Source organism: Carassius gibelio, chromosome A15 (genome assembly GCF_023724105.1).
Source record: "Carassius gibelio isolate Cgi1373 ecotype wild population from Czech Republic chromosome A15, carGib1.2-hapl.c, whole genome shotgun sequence".
NCBI lineage: Eukaryota > Metazoa > Chordata > Actinopteri > Cypriniformes > Cyprinidae > Carassius > Carassius gibelio.
In genome coordinates, this window is record NC_068385.1 from 5,616,823 (window position 1) to 5,634,486 (window position 17,664).

Here is a 17,664-nt window from a genome sequence, read left to right on the forward strand (position 1 = left end):
TGTATAAAAAACATTTGGTTTTGCGGATATGATCCAGAATTTATTTTGGCCGGAGAATTGTTATTGTTTTGCAGCTGGCAGCATGATTATACGGCTAAGAGTGAAGGCTTGGTTTTTTCAGGAATCTGTTTTAGGTGGCTGCTTGTTAGAGAGGATGTCGTCTCTGGGGGAAGCAGGAGGCGCTGAGGCACGGTGCAGGTATTCTGCAGGAGCCGTCCTCTCTGATGTGGAGCTCTGTACCCGCCTCTGTCTCTGCCAGCACATCCAATTCTTTATATGCAGTCTTGCTTTGCTGAGAGACAGTCTCAGGGGACTCAACTTTTTTTAGTGAAACAAAGCTGTATGCAGTTCCTGTGGAAATTAAAAGAAAGAGACTGCTAGGAATAGTGTGTGTGTGTGTGTGTGTGTGTGCGTGTGTGTGTGTGTGTGTGTGTGTGTGTGTGTGTGTGTGTGTGTGTGTGTGTGTGTGTCTGCTTCCAATTCTTCTTTTATTTTTTAGACAAGCGAAAACAAACTAAATGTATGTTGGTGCTTTTAAATCCTTTGTTGCATTTGCTGGTATTATAATAAGATTTTTTAAGGGTTTTATGCAACAATCAGTATTTACTTTAAACTGTAAATGTAGTAACACATATTTTCAATAATAGTAATAACTATAAATATAATAACAATTGATATTATTATTATTTTTATAAAGAACTACTTTTTATTAGTAGTAGTAGTAGTAACATTTTTATTACAATTTTATTTATAATAAAAACAATACATATTATTATTATTATTATGTATTTATTTTATAAATAACTGTAGTTTTTAATAGTAGTAGTAAATATTTTTTAATGCTGCCTTTTTATTTATATATTTTTTTATTTTTGTTTTTTTTTATTTTTCTGCATATTAAGCTGCGGGACAGTATTTGTTATATTTGCACATATTATAATATTATATATTATTATATAATATTTTTATTATATTATAATCCAAATTATTATTATTTATCTATTATTTTTATAAATAACTATTTATTTAGTAGTATTTTTAAAAAGTTTTTTTGTTTTGTTTTACCTATATGCACAACACTACCACAGGGCTTAATCTTTTGGAATGTTTTTACTTTTTCTGCATATAAGGCTGGGATAGAAAGTATTTTATCATTGACAAATTGTAACAATATTTGTCATAAATCTGTCACCAAGACCTAATTAACTATCTTTAAACATACTTGAAACCATATATATTACCCAGGCTAGATAAACCAGTGTAACCCTCTTAACTTTCCTCTCAGATCATTAAACAATAGTCGTGCCATCTCACATCATCTTCCCCGAGGGTGTTTGTCTCGGGTTGCCATCAATCAAAAAAAAAAACATGCCATAAATCTGACAAGCGCCAAAGAAGAAGAACAGCACTTTGATTATGCTGCGTGATTCTGTGTGCGATATCTGCTGCTTCACCTCAGGCCATGCGCAGGAGCGTGCGTTCCTTCCCATCAGAGCAATCAAAAGGAAGTGAGGTTGTGACGTGTAGTCCGGTGGTGGGTGTACATTTATTTGGAGGATAAAAGTAGGATATGTTACTGAAGGGAAAAAAAACCTAACAGCTTGGAGTGAACCAAAAAATATTTTAGATAAATTATGAACGTAATGTAACAGTGATACATTGACTCAAGCCGTTATTTCTTTTTGTTTGTTTTGTATTTATTTATTTTTGTTTTTGTTTTCTTGTTTTTCTTTTTCCATTTTGTCTCATGTTTAGCGTTGTTTGCTTGTTTAGTTTTGTTTTGGCTGTTCTGTGATTTCAATAATATACCCTCCTTTGTTTTGCTTTGTATTTTAGTTTGATGTGATTCTGTTGTTGTTGGTTGTTTGTTTCATCGTTATTTTTCTGTGTTTTTTGTGTGCTTTGGTGTTTTTCTTCTTTGTTTTGTTTTAGCTGTTTATGTTTTCCATTATCTACCCTCCTCAGTCATTTTGTCTTGTTTATTAGTTTCATAACATTGGCAATACCTAATTATTATAAAGATGGCTGATTCATCTCTTATCAAACATAATTCACTTCTTTATTTAGATAAGAGAATAATAATTTCTATCACACACCAAAGCACCATTATATTACTCTGATAAATTTACCAAATTTGCCATTTGCCTTTATAAAGGCATCAATAATTAATTAGCATTTAAATATTAATAAAGTAAAATCTCAAGAGTACGCCCTGTTCTTCTGGAATTTAAATCTAGCAAACCTGGTCAATCTTACACCCATGCGACCGCTCCCCTCCAGGCTCTATGGTGAACGGTTGGGGCTCGGCTTCAGAAGATGATGACAGAAACTTCTCCAGCAGAAGATCTAGTGCCGGCAGCTCCTCTGACGGCTCACTCTTCACCCATTGCAACTTTGCACAAGCCCTGGTGGCGGCCGCAGACAAGGCTGGTTACCGTCTGGACGGCACAAGTTTGAGTAAGAGAGGTCGGTTTGGAGGAAATAGGAATTAGAGCCTGGAAGTCTGGTGTTTGCTAACTGCTATATGGCTCACTCTTAAAAGAATGATGCTTCTTTTCTGCTTTCTGATTTTACATTGGTGAACTCTTGTTGAAGCAGCACGGTGCAAATACTAACATCTTTATTGATTTGTTTGGTCTTGGCGACAGCTGTAGCGCTTTCAGTGAAGCGATTCGGTTTACACTGCAAGGGAATGAATTGACTGGAAACAGATCTGGTGCTGATGTCTTCAGTTTCTTTTATTATGCACTTCAGGTTTGACTTCATGCCTCTTTCTGACTCCATGATGATCTTACTGATCTTCATAAAACTATTTCCACAATCTTAAACCTTTTCTCCAACATGCTTTGCAATAGAAATGAAATTTATTGATTGATTCTGCTGCATCTGAATCAAACTAACAAGCTATCTGCCCTCCTCCTGAGCATCCTGCCATGCTTCCCTTTCAAGATTTGTTTTTCATCTCTGTGAGTAGCGTTTCGATGACATTATGGGCTAAGCTAAATTCTCTCTTTGCTCCCTGCAGATAAAGGTCTACCTCATAGACCCCGTCCCGCTAGCCCATTCTCCACAGATGGAAGCACGGTGGGCACACATAGCCTTGGTCACCAGCGGGCAGCAAGGCCCACCCGCAAACACAAAGGCCCTGGCACTGCCCCGCACCGCCGTGATGCCAGCGCTGATGGTATGGTTTAGTCCAGTTTTTACAGAACAGATAATTCCAAAGCCTGGTTAAGTTTTGATCAATTTAATCCATGAAGACAAAACTAAAAATACTGAATATTTCAGTTAATGAATTATGTATGCAATGAAACACAAATACATTAATTTGATTTAGACCATTTTTGAAGGGCAAAATCCGATTTACAGTAGATAGCAGATTTCTCTTGCATGTTTTATTGAATTAATGTGAAAAGTCAGCATTGGTTAAAGGAGACAGATGGGGTCATAAGCAAATGCATGTAGCAATAGCTAATATCCAAGCCATTATAATAATTTATCAAACTGAATGAAATCAATATTACCCTTTTGAGGGCATTAAGGTAGACACACAAGACACCTGCTGTCAAATGATGATAAATGTAGGATGTGCATAAATGGTAATGCCATACCTATTGTTTGAATTCAAATGGTCCTTTCTGCTTCTTTCCTAGATCTGCCTCCACCACCAGCGCCTCCACCCTGCCAGACAACTCGTGTCCAGGGGGCGTGGAACTTGCCCCACCCCTCTGACCGAAAGGCTTCCTCCTTGGAGAGGCAACCCATGATGGGCCTAGAGGAGATGAAAATTTCCTTGGACTGGCAGGCCCGAACCTCACTGGAGCGCAACCAACAGGCCCATGATAGACTGGCATCTATAGATAGAGGAGAAGAGAGCAAAAGAGGACAGAAAATTTGTCCTGTTTCAGGTAGGATGAAGGACGGTTTACCTTAAACTCTGTTGACACATTGAGGTCTTAAAATGAGACATAAAGGAGACTTTATTTTTAGATTTTGATTTAACACATGGGTTAGGTAGTAACTAATACACCAAGGGGTTCTTTATCAGCCAGCTTCCAAGAATCCAAACCAGTATTTTCATGCTGTTCTTCAGCTAGGTCACAGGTGTCCTGTTCTGCTCTTGGAGGGCCAATGTCCTGCAGTGTTTAGCTCCAACCCTAAATAATACATTTATAAAAACAATCAAGAGGGGTATATCGAAACTAAGGTCTGGAAGGTGACCCTCAAGGTGCAGGCCTGGACACCACTGAGTTAGACCAACACCAAACTAATGCTAAACAGCTAAATTTTAGACTTGGTCTTCAGCAACTAGACTTCCTTAGCCAACCAGCTTGTCCAGAAAGACATTTTGGTCAACCAGTTTCCAAAATTGTAATGGTTCACCAACTACACCAGCAAAAAACTAGGCCAAAACCAAACTTATTCTACCCAACTTAAGACTGGACCTGGTCTTCAAGACCAAGATGTTCTTAGTCAACATGCATTTCCTAAAAGACATTCTGGTCAATCAGCTTCCAAAGTAGACCAGCACCAACCTATCTCTAATCATCCTGGCTCAAGTATTCAGAAGAAATTGTCTCTAGGGGTTTTGACTTCCTTTTAAATGACACAAAATATGAAATATGTTTTTATGAAAGACCTGACCTTACATGTCCACATGAGTTAAATCAGTCTGGCACACTAAACACGCTCTTAATTCAGCAGAGCAGGTCTGTAAAATATTATCTTGCTATCATGGTCATCAGAGGCAGATGTTTGACAGCACCAGCTGTGGACCCTTGGAGTTCATTTACGGTCCCTGCTGTAAGGAGGCCAAGCTGGAACAAACAGATTGCATTGCCTCCCCCTTTTAGTGAGCTCTTCCATGGCCAACACCGGCCTTCTCCAGGAACCAGTAGACAGGAGGCACACTTGGCTGCACAGATGTACCCTAATCGTTCCAGCCCTCATTTTTCACTGTATACACACACATGCTGCAATGAAGCCGAGCTCCATCTGTGCCTGTCTGATCATTAGGATCCACCACTCTGGGTTTCCAGCCCAAACGAAGCATAAAGAACCAGGCCTGGATCTGGCTCGACACAACTGGGGACGTGGGTTGGGCAACCCCGATGGTTTGGTCTCATACGTCTTTATTTTCATATTAAACTTCGGTGTGGAGATTCATTTAGCCATTGGAGCATATTGCTATGAGTAGGGTTTGGTCAAAGCTGGCAAGAGTTGGTCACCTCGGTATTAGTCAGAAAGAAACCAATCATGAACATGTTCTAATCTGGAAAAGCTCAAAAAGATTTATTTGTCTCTAAATGTATGGTTTGGATATGTGTATGATTTCAGAAGAGGCCATATTTCCATACAACAAACCATCATTCCCATCTCCTGGGGGCAACAGCTCATCTGGGACGGCCTCTTCTAAAGGGTCAACGGGTCCTCGTAAAGGTGAAGGGACGAGGGGACAGCACCAGCGTTCCACCACAGAGCAGGGTGAAAGCAGCTACATGGGGACCAAAGCGCAGTACTCTGGAGAGTTATGTGAGTCTGAACAGGTTATCCTTGCACAACTTTACTAAGTTTGGAACCCTGGATGTTTTCTGGTCAAGTGTTGCTGGTTTACCTTTCCTAGAACAGTATAAAAAACTAACTGACTGGCATGTTCTCTTTGTATTTTCTTTTTCAGAGTGAGCCTTTTTGATGGAAACTGAAGGATGCCTTTATCTGTTCTGGAAATGCTTCACCTGCTCGGTGCAATGGACTCATGAAGCATCGGAAGGAAGGAGGAAAAAAATATGAAAAGGACAAACTGTAAATGTGATGTAAAGATGGACATGCAACCCAAAAGATCCGTAACATCCCTCACCTTCCTCAAACTATTCATTCACAGAAAAAAGAAAAATGTTGAGGACAAAAAAAAAATCAAAAATGATGGAAGGCCTGAGATCTGAGTTGCCCCCACTTTGGTGAACTTGTGAAAAGGAAATCAAGTTTCCTGTAAATATATTCTTGACATCGGAGATTGAAAATGACATTATTGTTATTGCATTGCTATGCAAGCCCAGTTCTGTTTCTGCGCTCTCCTCCCTCTTTACGGTGTTGGTCGTTTGTACGATATGTGAATTGATGGGCTGTGGTGCCATAGAAATTATGTTGTCATCCAACATTTGTTAATACTTCTCATTTATTAATTGATGTCATTATAATAATTATTATAATTAATTATTTTCTTTTGCACTGCAATTTTGGTGATAAGCACAAAACCATAGCTCCTGCTGACATGAAGAATTGGAGGAAAGGAAATGTGAAGGGGAGTTTCTGTACTGTAACTAGAGAGAAGAAAATATATAACCGTGTACAGAGATATATTAAGATATGCCTGCATCTGTGCCGGCAGAAAGACTTAGAGTTCTGACGAAATGAGTTACGAACTTTCGGCAGTGGGGTTCCTGGGAGAAGGAACCAGACCCTCACAGATAGGTTTGGAAATGGTTTGCAGGGAAACTGATCATCTAGCTGCCCCTACTAGTTAATATTACTCAGTCTAGTCCACTTGCTCCAATTGGAAGATATTTAGGCCAGATCTTTGAACTACACTGGACTACAGGTACCAACTTTGCCTTTTCCCCAGCTCACTTTTTTGCAGCTTGCTTTTGTTTTGCATTTAGTCTTTCATTTGATCCATCTGAGCATAGCAAATTAATAGACACCAGTTTGGGGGTGAATAGTTCACTTTGTGCTTATAGTTCAATTGGGTTTTAAATATTTTTGATCTTCACTCAAAATTTGATTGCAAGCACTTGAAAAGTGATTCATTTAAAAGCCATATGAACAAGACTATAATACCCCTGCCTTCCCGTAAGGCTTCTGCCTTACTCTAGAGGTCTTGTAGACGTCATTTCCCGTGCTTGTCTTGAGATTCTGCGTATGACTTAAATCGCGAGTGGAGAATCAATTCAGGTAACTTAATTTAAAGTTTTCGTTGAGCACTTAATGTATCTTGTTTTTATATTCCTGACAATGTCCTAAAGCCTTATTTTCAAGACCTACTTTACCTATGCAGGGCTCTGAATCAGCAAGATCCATAAATCCACATTCATTGGTATCTTGATTCAGATATCCGTCCTGTAATCACATGCGGAAGTCTCAAAATGACTATCGAGCTAAAGCCAATAACATTATGCATTTGACTTTGCAGAAATATGGCAATATCTCTCACATGATCACTTAGGCATAGTGGTCGAATGATTTTTCCACATCCTCGGTGTGTGCTGTAAAGCGTCAGTCAGACCTCCAGAAAACGTTTCCACTGTCTTTGGCCACTACATTACAGTACTTTTATCAAACAGTCCAGTTGGTTCATTTTGCTTGATAAAATTTTACTAATATAAATATATTATAACAACTAAATGTACAAAAGGCTGCTCAAAAAGGATATTTTTACTGTGGAAACTTACAGAGTTACTGGTGAAATGACTGTTTTCTTTCGTTATTTCTGTCATCGTTTTTGTACAATGTTACGTAGGAGAGTTCTCTCAAACCGGGCCGATGTCCCGTCCCACGTCTTTCTCTAAGAATTCACATCATTTCAATGCTAGTAGTGTCCAGCTGTTTGGAATAATGAGGTGCGAACGAGTATCTCAGGTGATTTTACATCTATATTGGTGGTGTTGATGTGGGTGTATATACATGTATATATTCATATGCATCCTCACGTAAGAGAGTTCATTCCATGTTCGCTATTGAATCATTTCTCCACCCCTTGTACCTGATGGATTGCTATGCTCTCTCTTCCTTTTTGGCCCTGTCGACAGTGGATTTCCATTGCTTTCTCTTCCATCTGAAAACATGCCGGTACACTAAATGTCCATAAGACAAAGATGTCACTTACAGAACATACCAAAATTAATATTGATATTTCTAATGTCTAATGCATTTGAGTGTCTTTTTAAATAATTGTTTCTTTAAACATCACAGTGTTGTTGTTTTGTTTTTGTTTTGTTTTTGTTTTTTTCTCTTTTTTTGTATTTATTAAGATAATAAAGGTATATTGTGAGAAATGCATGAAGGTCTGTGATGATTTTCTCCTCCATTTGCAGCACTTACTGCGTTTTACACCGGGGCTTTGTTTTCACGGGATGAATTGGCTGAATTTGAGATGCTCAGCAGGGTTGCCTGGTTTTCACAAGAAAACCCACCCAATCGCTTCTCAAAACTAGTCCAATCATGTTTCAAGGTGGTCCACAGTTAAAAATTGCGTTTCGTGGGTAAAATACAAATTTTTTGGTGGGGTTCCCCTACTAAAATTCGCATTCCAGGAGATAAACATCATGTTATTGGAGTCGCTTCAACCAGCGGATATGAAAAACATAACCACAGCAACAATGTTAAAGTAGCCCAATTCTGATGGGAAACCGCAGACTTGGCAACACTAATGCTCAGATCATTTTTTATCATTTGTATGCACAACCTCCTCCTGCTTTCTCAACAAAAAGGCTACAAAAGAATGATAAATACAGAAACCGTAAAAAAGTCATCAATCCTTTCCAGAGATGGGACACATGACACATACTGTTTTATAATGGTAAATGCTCTTATTCTGCCCCCATTTCAATGTATATATTTATTGTATTTTTTTGGCACATGCATAGTACTTACCAAAGTGTTGATATTTTAAAATAAAGGTTGCAAAAGGTTTCTCAGCAATGCCAGAAGAACTAATTTAGTTCCCCAAATAACCATTCAGTGAACAGTTCTTAACAAAACTGTTTTAATCTAAAGAATATTTTAATAATCTAAAGAATGTTCTTCCAACATAAAGAACCTTTTGCCTTTATTTATTAATTGGTACCACTTGGATTCAGACTGTCAGTGAAAAAGGAACCAAACTAAGAGAAAAAGCAAAAGATTTCTGTAATACTAAGCGACTGTGTTCGCTGAAAAATGATTGTGTTTGTGTTTATACCATAACACAGCTTGTGTGTTCATTTACTCTGACCCTTTAAGTAAACTGCACACACAAACTGCTGCGTCCTGTAAGCCCGCAAGGCTGAAAAATAATGATTAGCTCTTTTATTTCGCCAGCAAAGCAACTTTTCCTCTCTTTCCCAATTTCATGGCTTTTTCCTTCTCATTTTTTACCTGCTTCGCCTAAACATATTTTCACCTCTTTCCCATTTATTTTAGGAAATGATTGCCTTCTACAGTTGCAATATTAACACTCCTTCTGCACCGTTTTATCGCTGGTCCTTATAGCAATAAGATATGAGCTAACACTTGACTATTGATGTTTAATTGTGTGTATGGAGTGTGAGACGTGTTTGATTTCATTGTGTTAGTGTTGCTTTTGAACCCACGACTGCAGCAGATAAATGCACGAGTGTGTGTTGCCATTTGTGGTTGTTGGAGATGTGCTGGTATGTGGGTTAATTAAAGGAAACATGCTGCTGCTGTTTTCCTCCCCTTTCTTTGTATTTTCTCTCACATACAGTAATGAGGAATGGAAGCAGAGAGGCTGGTTGTACCAGTACAGCACAATTCATCATTCATGTCATCCATACCAAAGCCAGCTGCTCGGAACAGACACCGAAAATTAGCATTGCACCCCCATCCTTTCTTGCACACGCTTTGAGTTGCTTTTCTTCATCAACCCCCGTTTTGTCACTTCCTCACTGTTAATAGTCCTCTCTTTTTATAATTTAACTGGGAAACTAATTCCTGTCTTTGGTAACTGTCAAGCACAGCACAATGACCCATATCCATCTCCTCTGGTTCTGCTGAAACTGCCGTTTTACTGGATTGGATGTCAAGACAAAGTAATTATTCGCTTTTTACACTTTTTTGAGTTTCTGTCTTGCAACATGTTTACATTTACATTTTTAAAAAGTGCAAGATAAGCATAATCCACAGCCTTTAGGCCTGTTTATCCTGTGTAACTGCAACTGACTGGCATTGTTGATTGTTGATGATACTGCATTCATTTATGGGCATTATTGAAGGATGTGAACGGAAACATGAACTGTGTGAATTTGGTCTTTTACTGCACATGAAGTGAATTCAGACATGTGAACTAAAAAGACATTTGATCAGTACGAGATGTAAATGTGACAGAATGACCTCTTGTTTTTAGTGTCATGGTGAGGTAACTCAAAGTGCAGTGACTACAGGTTTACTGTTATTTTGTGTGTGGAACTTACATCCAGTCCAACAGACATCTCATTTAAACACATAGGGAAGTTCATTCCAGCACTTATTTTGTTTAATAAAGGTTATTTTAAATAATATTGTGTTGATAAATAGTGCTAAGAGGCACTAGACTGCTTATACAGTACATTCAGCTAGAAAGAGCATGTTTCAATGCACCATGTCATCTGTACTGTATTTGCAGTAAGATCTAATCTGATAAAATTAATTAAAAACACATTTATTCTTCCCACGCTGGTCAGTCCTTTCTTTTGTTGGAAAGCAGATACATTCAAATGAGGTCTTTCTTTTCATTTTACTTTTGACTCCAAGGTCTTGTTTTTCCTCTTATCTTGCAGCTCTACCATCTTTTCACAGAGTCCGCTCCACTAAGCTCTCATTGCCATCTTTATAAGCTATCCTTCCTACGGTTAGCTGGAGGAGTGTCGTAATTACCCATGAACCCTTGCTGCAGCTTTTCCTTTTGTCAGCCTGAAGGAACCAGAAGGCTCGTCTCAGGGGAGCTGTGACATTATCTTCAGATTGAATGAAAGTTGAAGGAACTCTTTGAAAGTGAACATCTATTCAACCAAGTCTCAAAAAGAAAATCATTCTTCCAAACCTCACACTCCGTATTCACCAGCACATCCACTTGTTGGAGATTTCAGAGACCGGTTTGGTCCGAGCGGTGGCTGGTCTTCAGGTGGGATTTCTCGATGAATATCTCTTAATCAAGCTGTAATTGTTTGAGCATGACCCTGCTTGACCCGGTTAATGGGAATGGCCCTGATAAATGATGTGTGCTCAGTCACACCCCCCACACCCATGAGCCATTGGCTGATTAATTAATTTATTAATTAAAGGGTAACAATGAAGCTAAAAAAAAAGAAACTGCCAAAGGACAATGAGGGGGCTACGGTCCTTCTGCATTTTGCTGTTAAAAATTATTTATATGTACAGGCTACTCATGGTGATTGATAATTATAAAGCATTAGGATATTGCGATATGTAATGCAATCATAAATATATTAGGAAAGGTGGTTTAAAACAAAACCTGATCTCTCTCTCTTTCTCTCTCATCTCTGAAAAACAATGTTTTGTTAAATATTCCTAGATAAACATTTTTGGTCCTAGAACAAACCATGATTTATAATACCTGGAACATACCATATTAATGGTGTTTTTTGTTGGTATCTTTGCAGATTTTTCATAGAATAAGATCTAAGTCAAGGATTGGAATGACAAGGGTGAGTAAAAAATGACATTATTACTTAAATATTATTACTTAAATATATTGGTATTTTTAAATGTATTAACCAAACTTGTACAACATAGAGCATTATGAGTTCCAAGCCAAATACTAAACCATTTATACACTTTCGATGTACACAATATAACACATAAGCTTACACGCATATTAATTGTGACTGTTTGCTAAGCTTTAATCACATGCACATTTGCAAACAAACATGTTTGGTGAAAAAAAATGTCAGATTGAGTCCCCTCTGTGTTCCAAAAAACCTTCTATTTGTTTACAGTAATAATCGACAGATGTTTATCGACATTAAAACTATATAAACTAACTTCAGAACTTTTACTTGCACTGATATGGCAAGATGTTTTCTTTAAGATGTCCACAGAAAGATATTTTCATCTTAATGTTTAAATGTTTAAATTCTTCATATTTTTCAATATGTTGGGCACTGACTTTCTCGCAAGAAGTGAATCACAGGCATGTGATTGGCTGTTCATTACTGATGTTACACTTTCATGTGCATGCTCCATGAACTCAAGATCAAAGCCTGAGTGACAGAGAAAACTGATTGGAATTGTTTGGTTAACTCAAATCGAATCCTGTAACCCTGAGTATGTTCAGCTCCTTCATGATACAGGCCCAAGATAATCTGCTTATTATTAAAATGTCATTCAGCATTTACTAAGGACCAAGAGTCAAAAAAAAGGTTGGGATCTTAAAGTACCCAATATAGTTTCAGTTCTTTTTATTGCATACGGAACATTTTAAAACAGTTCCAGTAATCCCACAAGAAGATAAAAAGGTGTCATTGAGGAGGTTACCATACCTGAAGTCATCTTTTAGATCCAGACAGGAGAATGCCGACATTAGCGACACAACCTGGAAGTTGAAACGCGGGAGACATCTCTTGTGAAATTTACCCTCAACACAGGCAGCAAAAGTTTCACAACCCTGTCTTGTGTGTCTGATAAATTCTCTGATTTAGGGACGCATGATATTGGATGTTATTTATTTTTAAATAATTTGAGTGGCACCCGAGCGTGTTTTTTGCGTGAAGGCGGCTGAAGTTATTAGACATGGCGCTTTCGATGTAGCGTCTCACTGAAGCAGCAAACTAACACAAAGAGACGTAGACATATTATGGAAGAAGAAAAGGGGGATATAGAAGAAAAGAAATATCCATTTCGTGTTGTTTCCTTTTACTCTCACCTCTCAGTTTCCTTCGCCGTTTAATCTCACAATCTGTCGAAGTGTTGACAACAACACGTGTGTAATGTGGAAGCCATTAGATGTTGAGCAGGTAACTGAGAACAGCGTTCCTCAAGGGCACAACACGTCTGTATACAAAAAACTCCTCTGAGAGTGTTAAATGAGGATGAAATGCAGTCAGCTTAAAATTGCGTTCATAAATCCATAATAGCACAATATTTTGTTTATTCATTTCTAGTATCTACGGTATCCGATTATTCCATATGCAGATGTGCAGTATTTTAAGCAACAAGTCATAACTCTCTAGGCAACACTTTTCATTTAGTATATCAATTAAACGCAATTATCTTTATAAGGTGCATGTTTTCCTGAGAGCCAAAAAAGTCCAAAAAGGTTTCCTGCTGGTTGACTGAACAACAATATACTATGTTTTTAAGAAATGTATGAAACCAACACGGACAGAAAATGATATCCCTCTGACTCAGATGTCATTGAATCTCATACATTTAAGTGTACATATACTTTTTAGTTCCTCTGTACATACTATTTCACACTTCATATTATTTCTAATAAAACATGTCTCAATCTCAATACAGAGGCAAAGGAACGTGAATGGACATGACTCTGCGTTTCCCAGACCTACTACAGAAATAAACATGGAGATGCAGGATGGATGTAACATTTTCCAAACAAGCGAGATATGCAGCCATATACACTCATTGGATACTTTATTAAGTACACCTGGCTAGTACCAGGTTGGAACCCCTTTTGCCTTCAGAACTGCTTTAATTCATCATGTCATAGATTCATCAAGGTGCTGGAAACATTCCTCAGAGATTTTGGTCCATATTGTCATGATAGCATCATGCAGTTACTGCAGATTTGTTGGCCACACATCCATGATGCGAATCTCCCGTTCCACCACATCCCAAAGCTGCTCTATTGGATTGAGATCTGGTGACTGTGGAGGCCATTTGAGTACAGTGAACTCATTGTCATGTTCAAGAAACCAGTCTGAGATAATTTGAGCTTTGTGACATGGTGCATTATCCTGCTTGACGTTGCCAATCTGAAGATGGGTACACTGTATTCATAAAGTAATGGACATTTTCAGCAACAATACTCAGGTAGGCTGTGGCGTTTAAACAATGCTCAATTGGTACTAAGGGAACCAAAGTGTGCCAAGAATATATCCTACACACATTACACCATTAGCAGCTGCCTGAACCATTGACACAAGACAGGATGGATCCATGCTTTCATGTTCTTTATGCCAAATTCTGACCCTTCCATCTGAGGTTCGCAGCAGAAATCAAGACTCATCAGACCAGGCAATATTTTTCCAGTGTTCTATTTTCTTATTTTGGTGAGCCTGTGTGAATTGCCTCGGTTTCCTGTTCTTAGTTGACAGGAGCGGCACCCAGTGTGGTCTTCTGCTGCTGTAGCCCATCTGCTTGAGGGTTTGACATGTTGTGCATTCAGAGATGGTATTCTGCCTAGCTTGGTTGTAATGAGTGGTTACTGTTACTGTTGCCTTTCTATCATCTCTAACCAGTCTGCCCATTCTCCTCTGACCTCTGACATCAACCAGGCATTTTCATCCACACAATTGCTGCTCACTGGATATTTTGTCTTTTTGGACCATTGTCTGTAAACCCTAGAGATGGTTGTGCATGAACATCCCAGTAGATAAGCAGTTTTTAAAATACTCAACAATCCACATTCAAAGTCACTCAAATTCCCCTTCTTTCCCATTGTGATGCTCGGTTTGAACTTCAGCAACTCTTATTCACCACATCTTCACCACATCTAGATGCCAAAATGCATTGAGTTGCTTCCATATGATTGGCTGATTTTTGATACCAAGCAATTGAACAGGTGTACCTAATAAAGTGGCGGTGAGTGTATATATTGTGCAGTGTTTACAAGAAGTCTCTGTGGGTAAGCACTTCATTATGTTATAATTTATTTGACTTTTATGCAAGTAAATTCATATTTTATCAGTTTGCATTTTTCCCAAACATATTGCATTCCCATTTTGCTCATAACATGCTTTGAAAAAGCATGTAAATGAAGGCAACATATTTTAAATTTCAGATTTTATCATTATTTCCCAACACACATTACCATGAATCGTTTTAATGCCCTAAAGCCACTTAATCTTTATTTCATTCAGACTGGTGACAGAACATACATTTGCCATACTGCATTGTAAAACCATCATAAATGCCTCCCCTTACACAAAGCCATTGTGTTTAATATTATCGTAGGTTTATAACCCCTTCACATGGGATTTTATCACTAAGCCTGCTAAGCATTTGATCATAAATGTGTATGTGTGTGAGTAATAAAATGTTTGGAAATGTGCAGAGAACAGCATTGTTCTAATGGATGTGTAAATTCTGCCTCGGAGGGATAGAATCATGTTACCGTCCAATTTGTGTTCCACTCACCAATTACTTTCATGCTTGGCTTCCCCCCATCTCAGACCGAAAGGAGATTATCTGTATTGCGTCTGAACACTGCGGTTCCTAATTAAAAAAACACAAACGAGAGGCATGTATGCTGATAACACAACTGTGAAAATACGGTCAAAGTATAGGTCCCTATGACAACCTTATGCAATTGTTTTTCTACACATAAAGCTAAATATTTATGTAAAAAATGTGACTCTATGTGGTTATGATGTTTGCTGATAATGCTAAGCTCTCAAGAGTGTGATACATCAGTATTAGCACCGGCGGCGCCAGGGGGTCTTGGGGGGTCTCAAGAGTCAAGACCCTGCCAAAAAACACCTTGACCCCCCATTTGACCCCCCCACCCTCTTCCTGATTAAACATATATATAAATCCGGGATAAATATATATAAAAAAGTATCTTCAAACTACGCAGAACAATAATAAATAATTATTATTTCGACATTTATTCGTACACTGAACTGAGAACCGTTTCTGTCGTACGCGTCCGATTCGAGAAGGAGCTGATGATACTGCGCATGTGTGATTCAGCGTGAAGCAGACCGATACAGAGCGGGTCTGAACCGATCTGATTCGTTTGGTGATTGATTCTGAACTGATTCTGTGCTAATGTTATAAGCGCGGGTAAACTGAAGGCTTGAATAAAGGGCAGTCATCGCCAATGACATTACATCGAGCGCAAAAGAACCGGTGAACCGTTTTTTTTTTTTTTCATCTGGTTTATTTGATCGAACTGTCCGAAAGAACCGGTTCACTTGAGCACCTGCTCCTTTGCCCCTTAAGTGCCCTTTTGTCAAAACAAACTTTACTCGATTTTTTTTGTAATGACATTCGCTTTTGTGAATGCCTGCCCACCCCCAATCATAATATTAGTACAATTTATTAATAATAATTTAGCCGTAAATAAAATGACCAACATGATGACCTTTGACCTGACGACGACGACGACCTCACGCCGCACGCGCATTTTTTATTGCTAGAGGATATTTTCAACACCGTGGCAGCTGGTAAGTGGTGTTTCATTCTCAGCGAAGTGATTTTGATGTTTATTTCCTCATTATTATTTTACATGTATGATGTGATGTGAGAACATGCAAATATGTTGTTTATATTGCTGGGTGTAGCCTGTAGTGTTAGAAGTAACGCTAGCGTGCTGTTTGAGGGAGACACGTTCCTCCGTTTCACAGGCATCGAGGGGTCTGGGTCTTTTTTATTTTATTTGACAAACCTTAAAATAATTGTCACAACACTGGTAAGGTTTATTCAGATTTTCTCATTCTCTGAATTATCATTATAAAAATAAAAACAATTCAGAAATGAATTAAAATGTAATTATATTTTAAATGTGACACACACACACACACACACACACACACACACACACACACACACACACACACACACACACACACATATATATTATACAATAGCAACACTGTTCACAACAGCAAGACCACTTTAGCCTGTAAACTCAATAATATCTCTCTGGAAATAAATGTAAAAATATCAATGTCAATAAAAAATGCATAATATACCTGACATCAAAGTGCAGTGTGAAGGATATGAATAACAAATGTAGCCTGTCATTTGTTTACATTGCAAAGGTGTTCGATTTTAGACAACTACAACAGTAATAATAATATTAATCACTATATTCCAGTGTATCAGTTTTTTAATGTTTTAAATTATATATATATATATATATATATATATATATATATATATATATATATATATATATATAAATAGATTAATGCTGAAATAGTAAATTGAGCCTTGTTCCTAGATGGACAGATAGTGGAAAGTAATAGATCAAATGAGGAAGAAAAAGAGGGAAATGTAGAGGCACAAGTGAAGTGACAGAAAGAGTCTTCTCTATTGTTTCTTTTTCAAAACTGCATCAAAGCATTTGCTGCTCTATCAATACATAACCATCCTAATCGATACGCGAATCAGCATCACAATATATTGCTGTATTGATATTTTGAACAGGTCATTTAAAGCCTTGTTCCATGTGCCCCTTTTGTACTTTGAGCACCTGCTCCTCCAAAGGTCTCTGCACGGCCCTGTTCAGAGAGAGCGTCAGCCACATTAAAAAAGTTAATAGCATAAGTCATTTGTGGATTAATGCGTATTGGAGACGCAGACCATTTAGAACACCAACCCTTTAATGTTTGAGCATATTGTTTGCAAACTGCAATTGATTAATTAATTAAAAACAAAGTATTTGTTATGATGTGTTGTTTTTGTTGTTTAGTAGCAGTAATATGCAGTTATTAGCCGTGTTCACTGTATTTTTTGTTGGTTTTCATGAGACCCTCCTTGAAATGACCAGGACCAGGAGTATTAGCACAACAGAATGCAGTTGATCGAACCCGCTAAGTCAAGAATAGGACATGAAATATAATGCAAAATTGCATTTGATGGTTTTAGTATGTGAAAATTTATTCGTTTTTTTATTCAGTTGATGCAAGCTCTTGTTTAAAACCTTTGTTTAGATAGTTTTTAGCTTCTGTTAGCATTGTAGTATTTACTTCTTTGAATGATCAC

At 37.9% G+C, this 17,664-nt stretch overlaps 1 protein-coding gene across 5 annotated transcripts in view; it reads left to right on the top strand.

The window, feature by feature from the left end:
- LOC128029011 (roundabout homolog 2) overlaps positions 1-8,055 on the top strand; it is a 349,624-nt gene extending 341,569 nt beyond the window's left edge. For 3 of the 5 annotated variants that reach the window (XM_052616454.1, XM_052616449.1, XM_052616450.1), the window contains 5 exons: positions 2,281-2,466; positions 3,026-3,184; positions 3,654-3,908; positions 5,338-5,532; positions 5,678-8,055. In XM_052616454.1, coding sequence (XP_052472414.1) covers positions 2,281-2,466; positions 3,026-3,184; positions 3,654-3,908; positions 5,338-5,532; positions 5,678-5,679 — 797 coding nt within the window. In that variant the 3' untranslated portion in view covers positions 5,680-8,055. The remainder of the gene's footprint in view (positions 1-2,280; positions 2,467-3,025; positions 3,185-3,653; positions 3,909-5,337; positions 5,533-5,677) is intronic. The other 2 variants (XM_052616451.1, XM_052616452.1) reach the window with 1 other exon arrangement.
- The last annotated feature ends 9,609 nt before the right edge of the window (positions 8,056-17,664 follow it).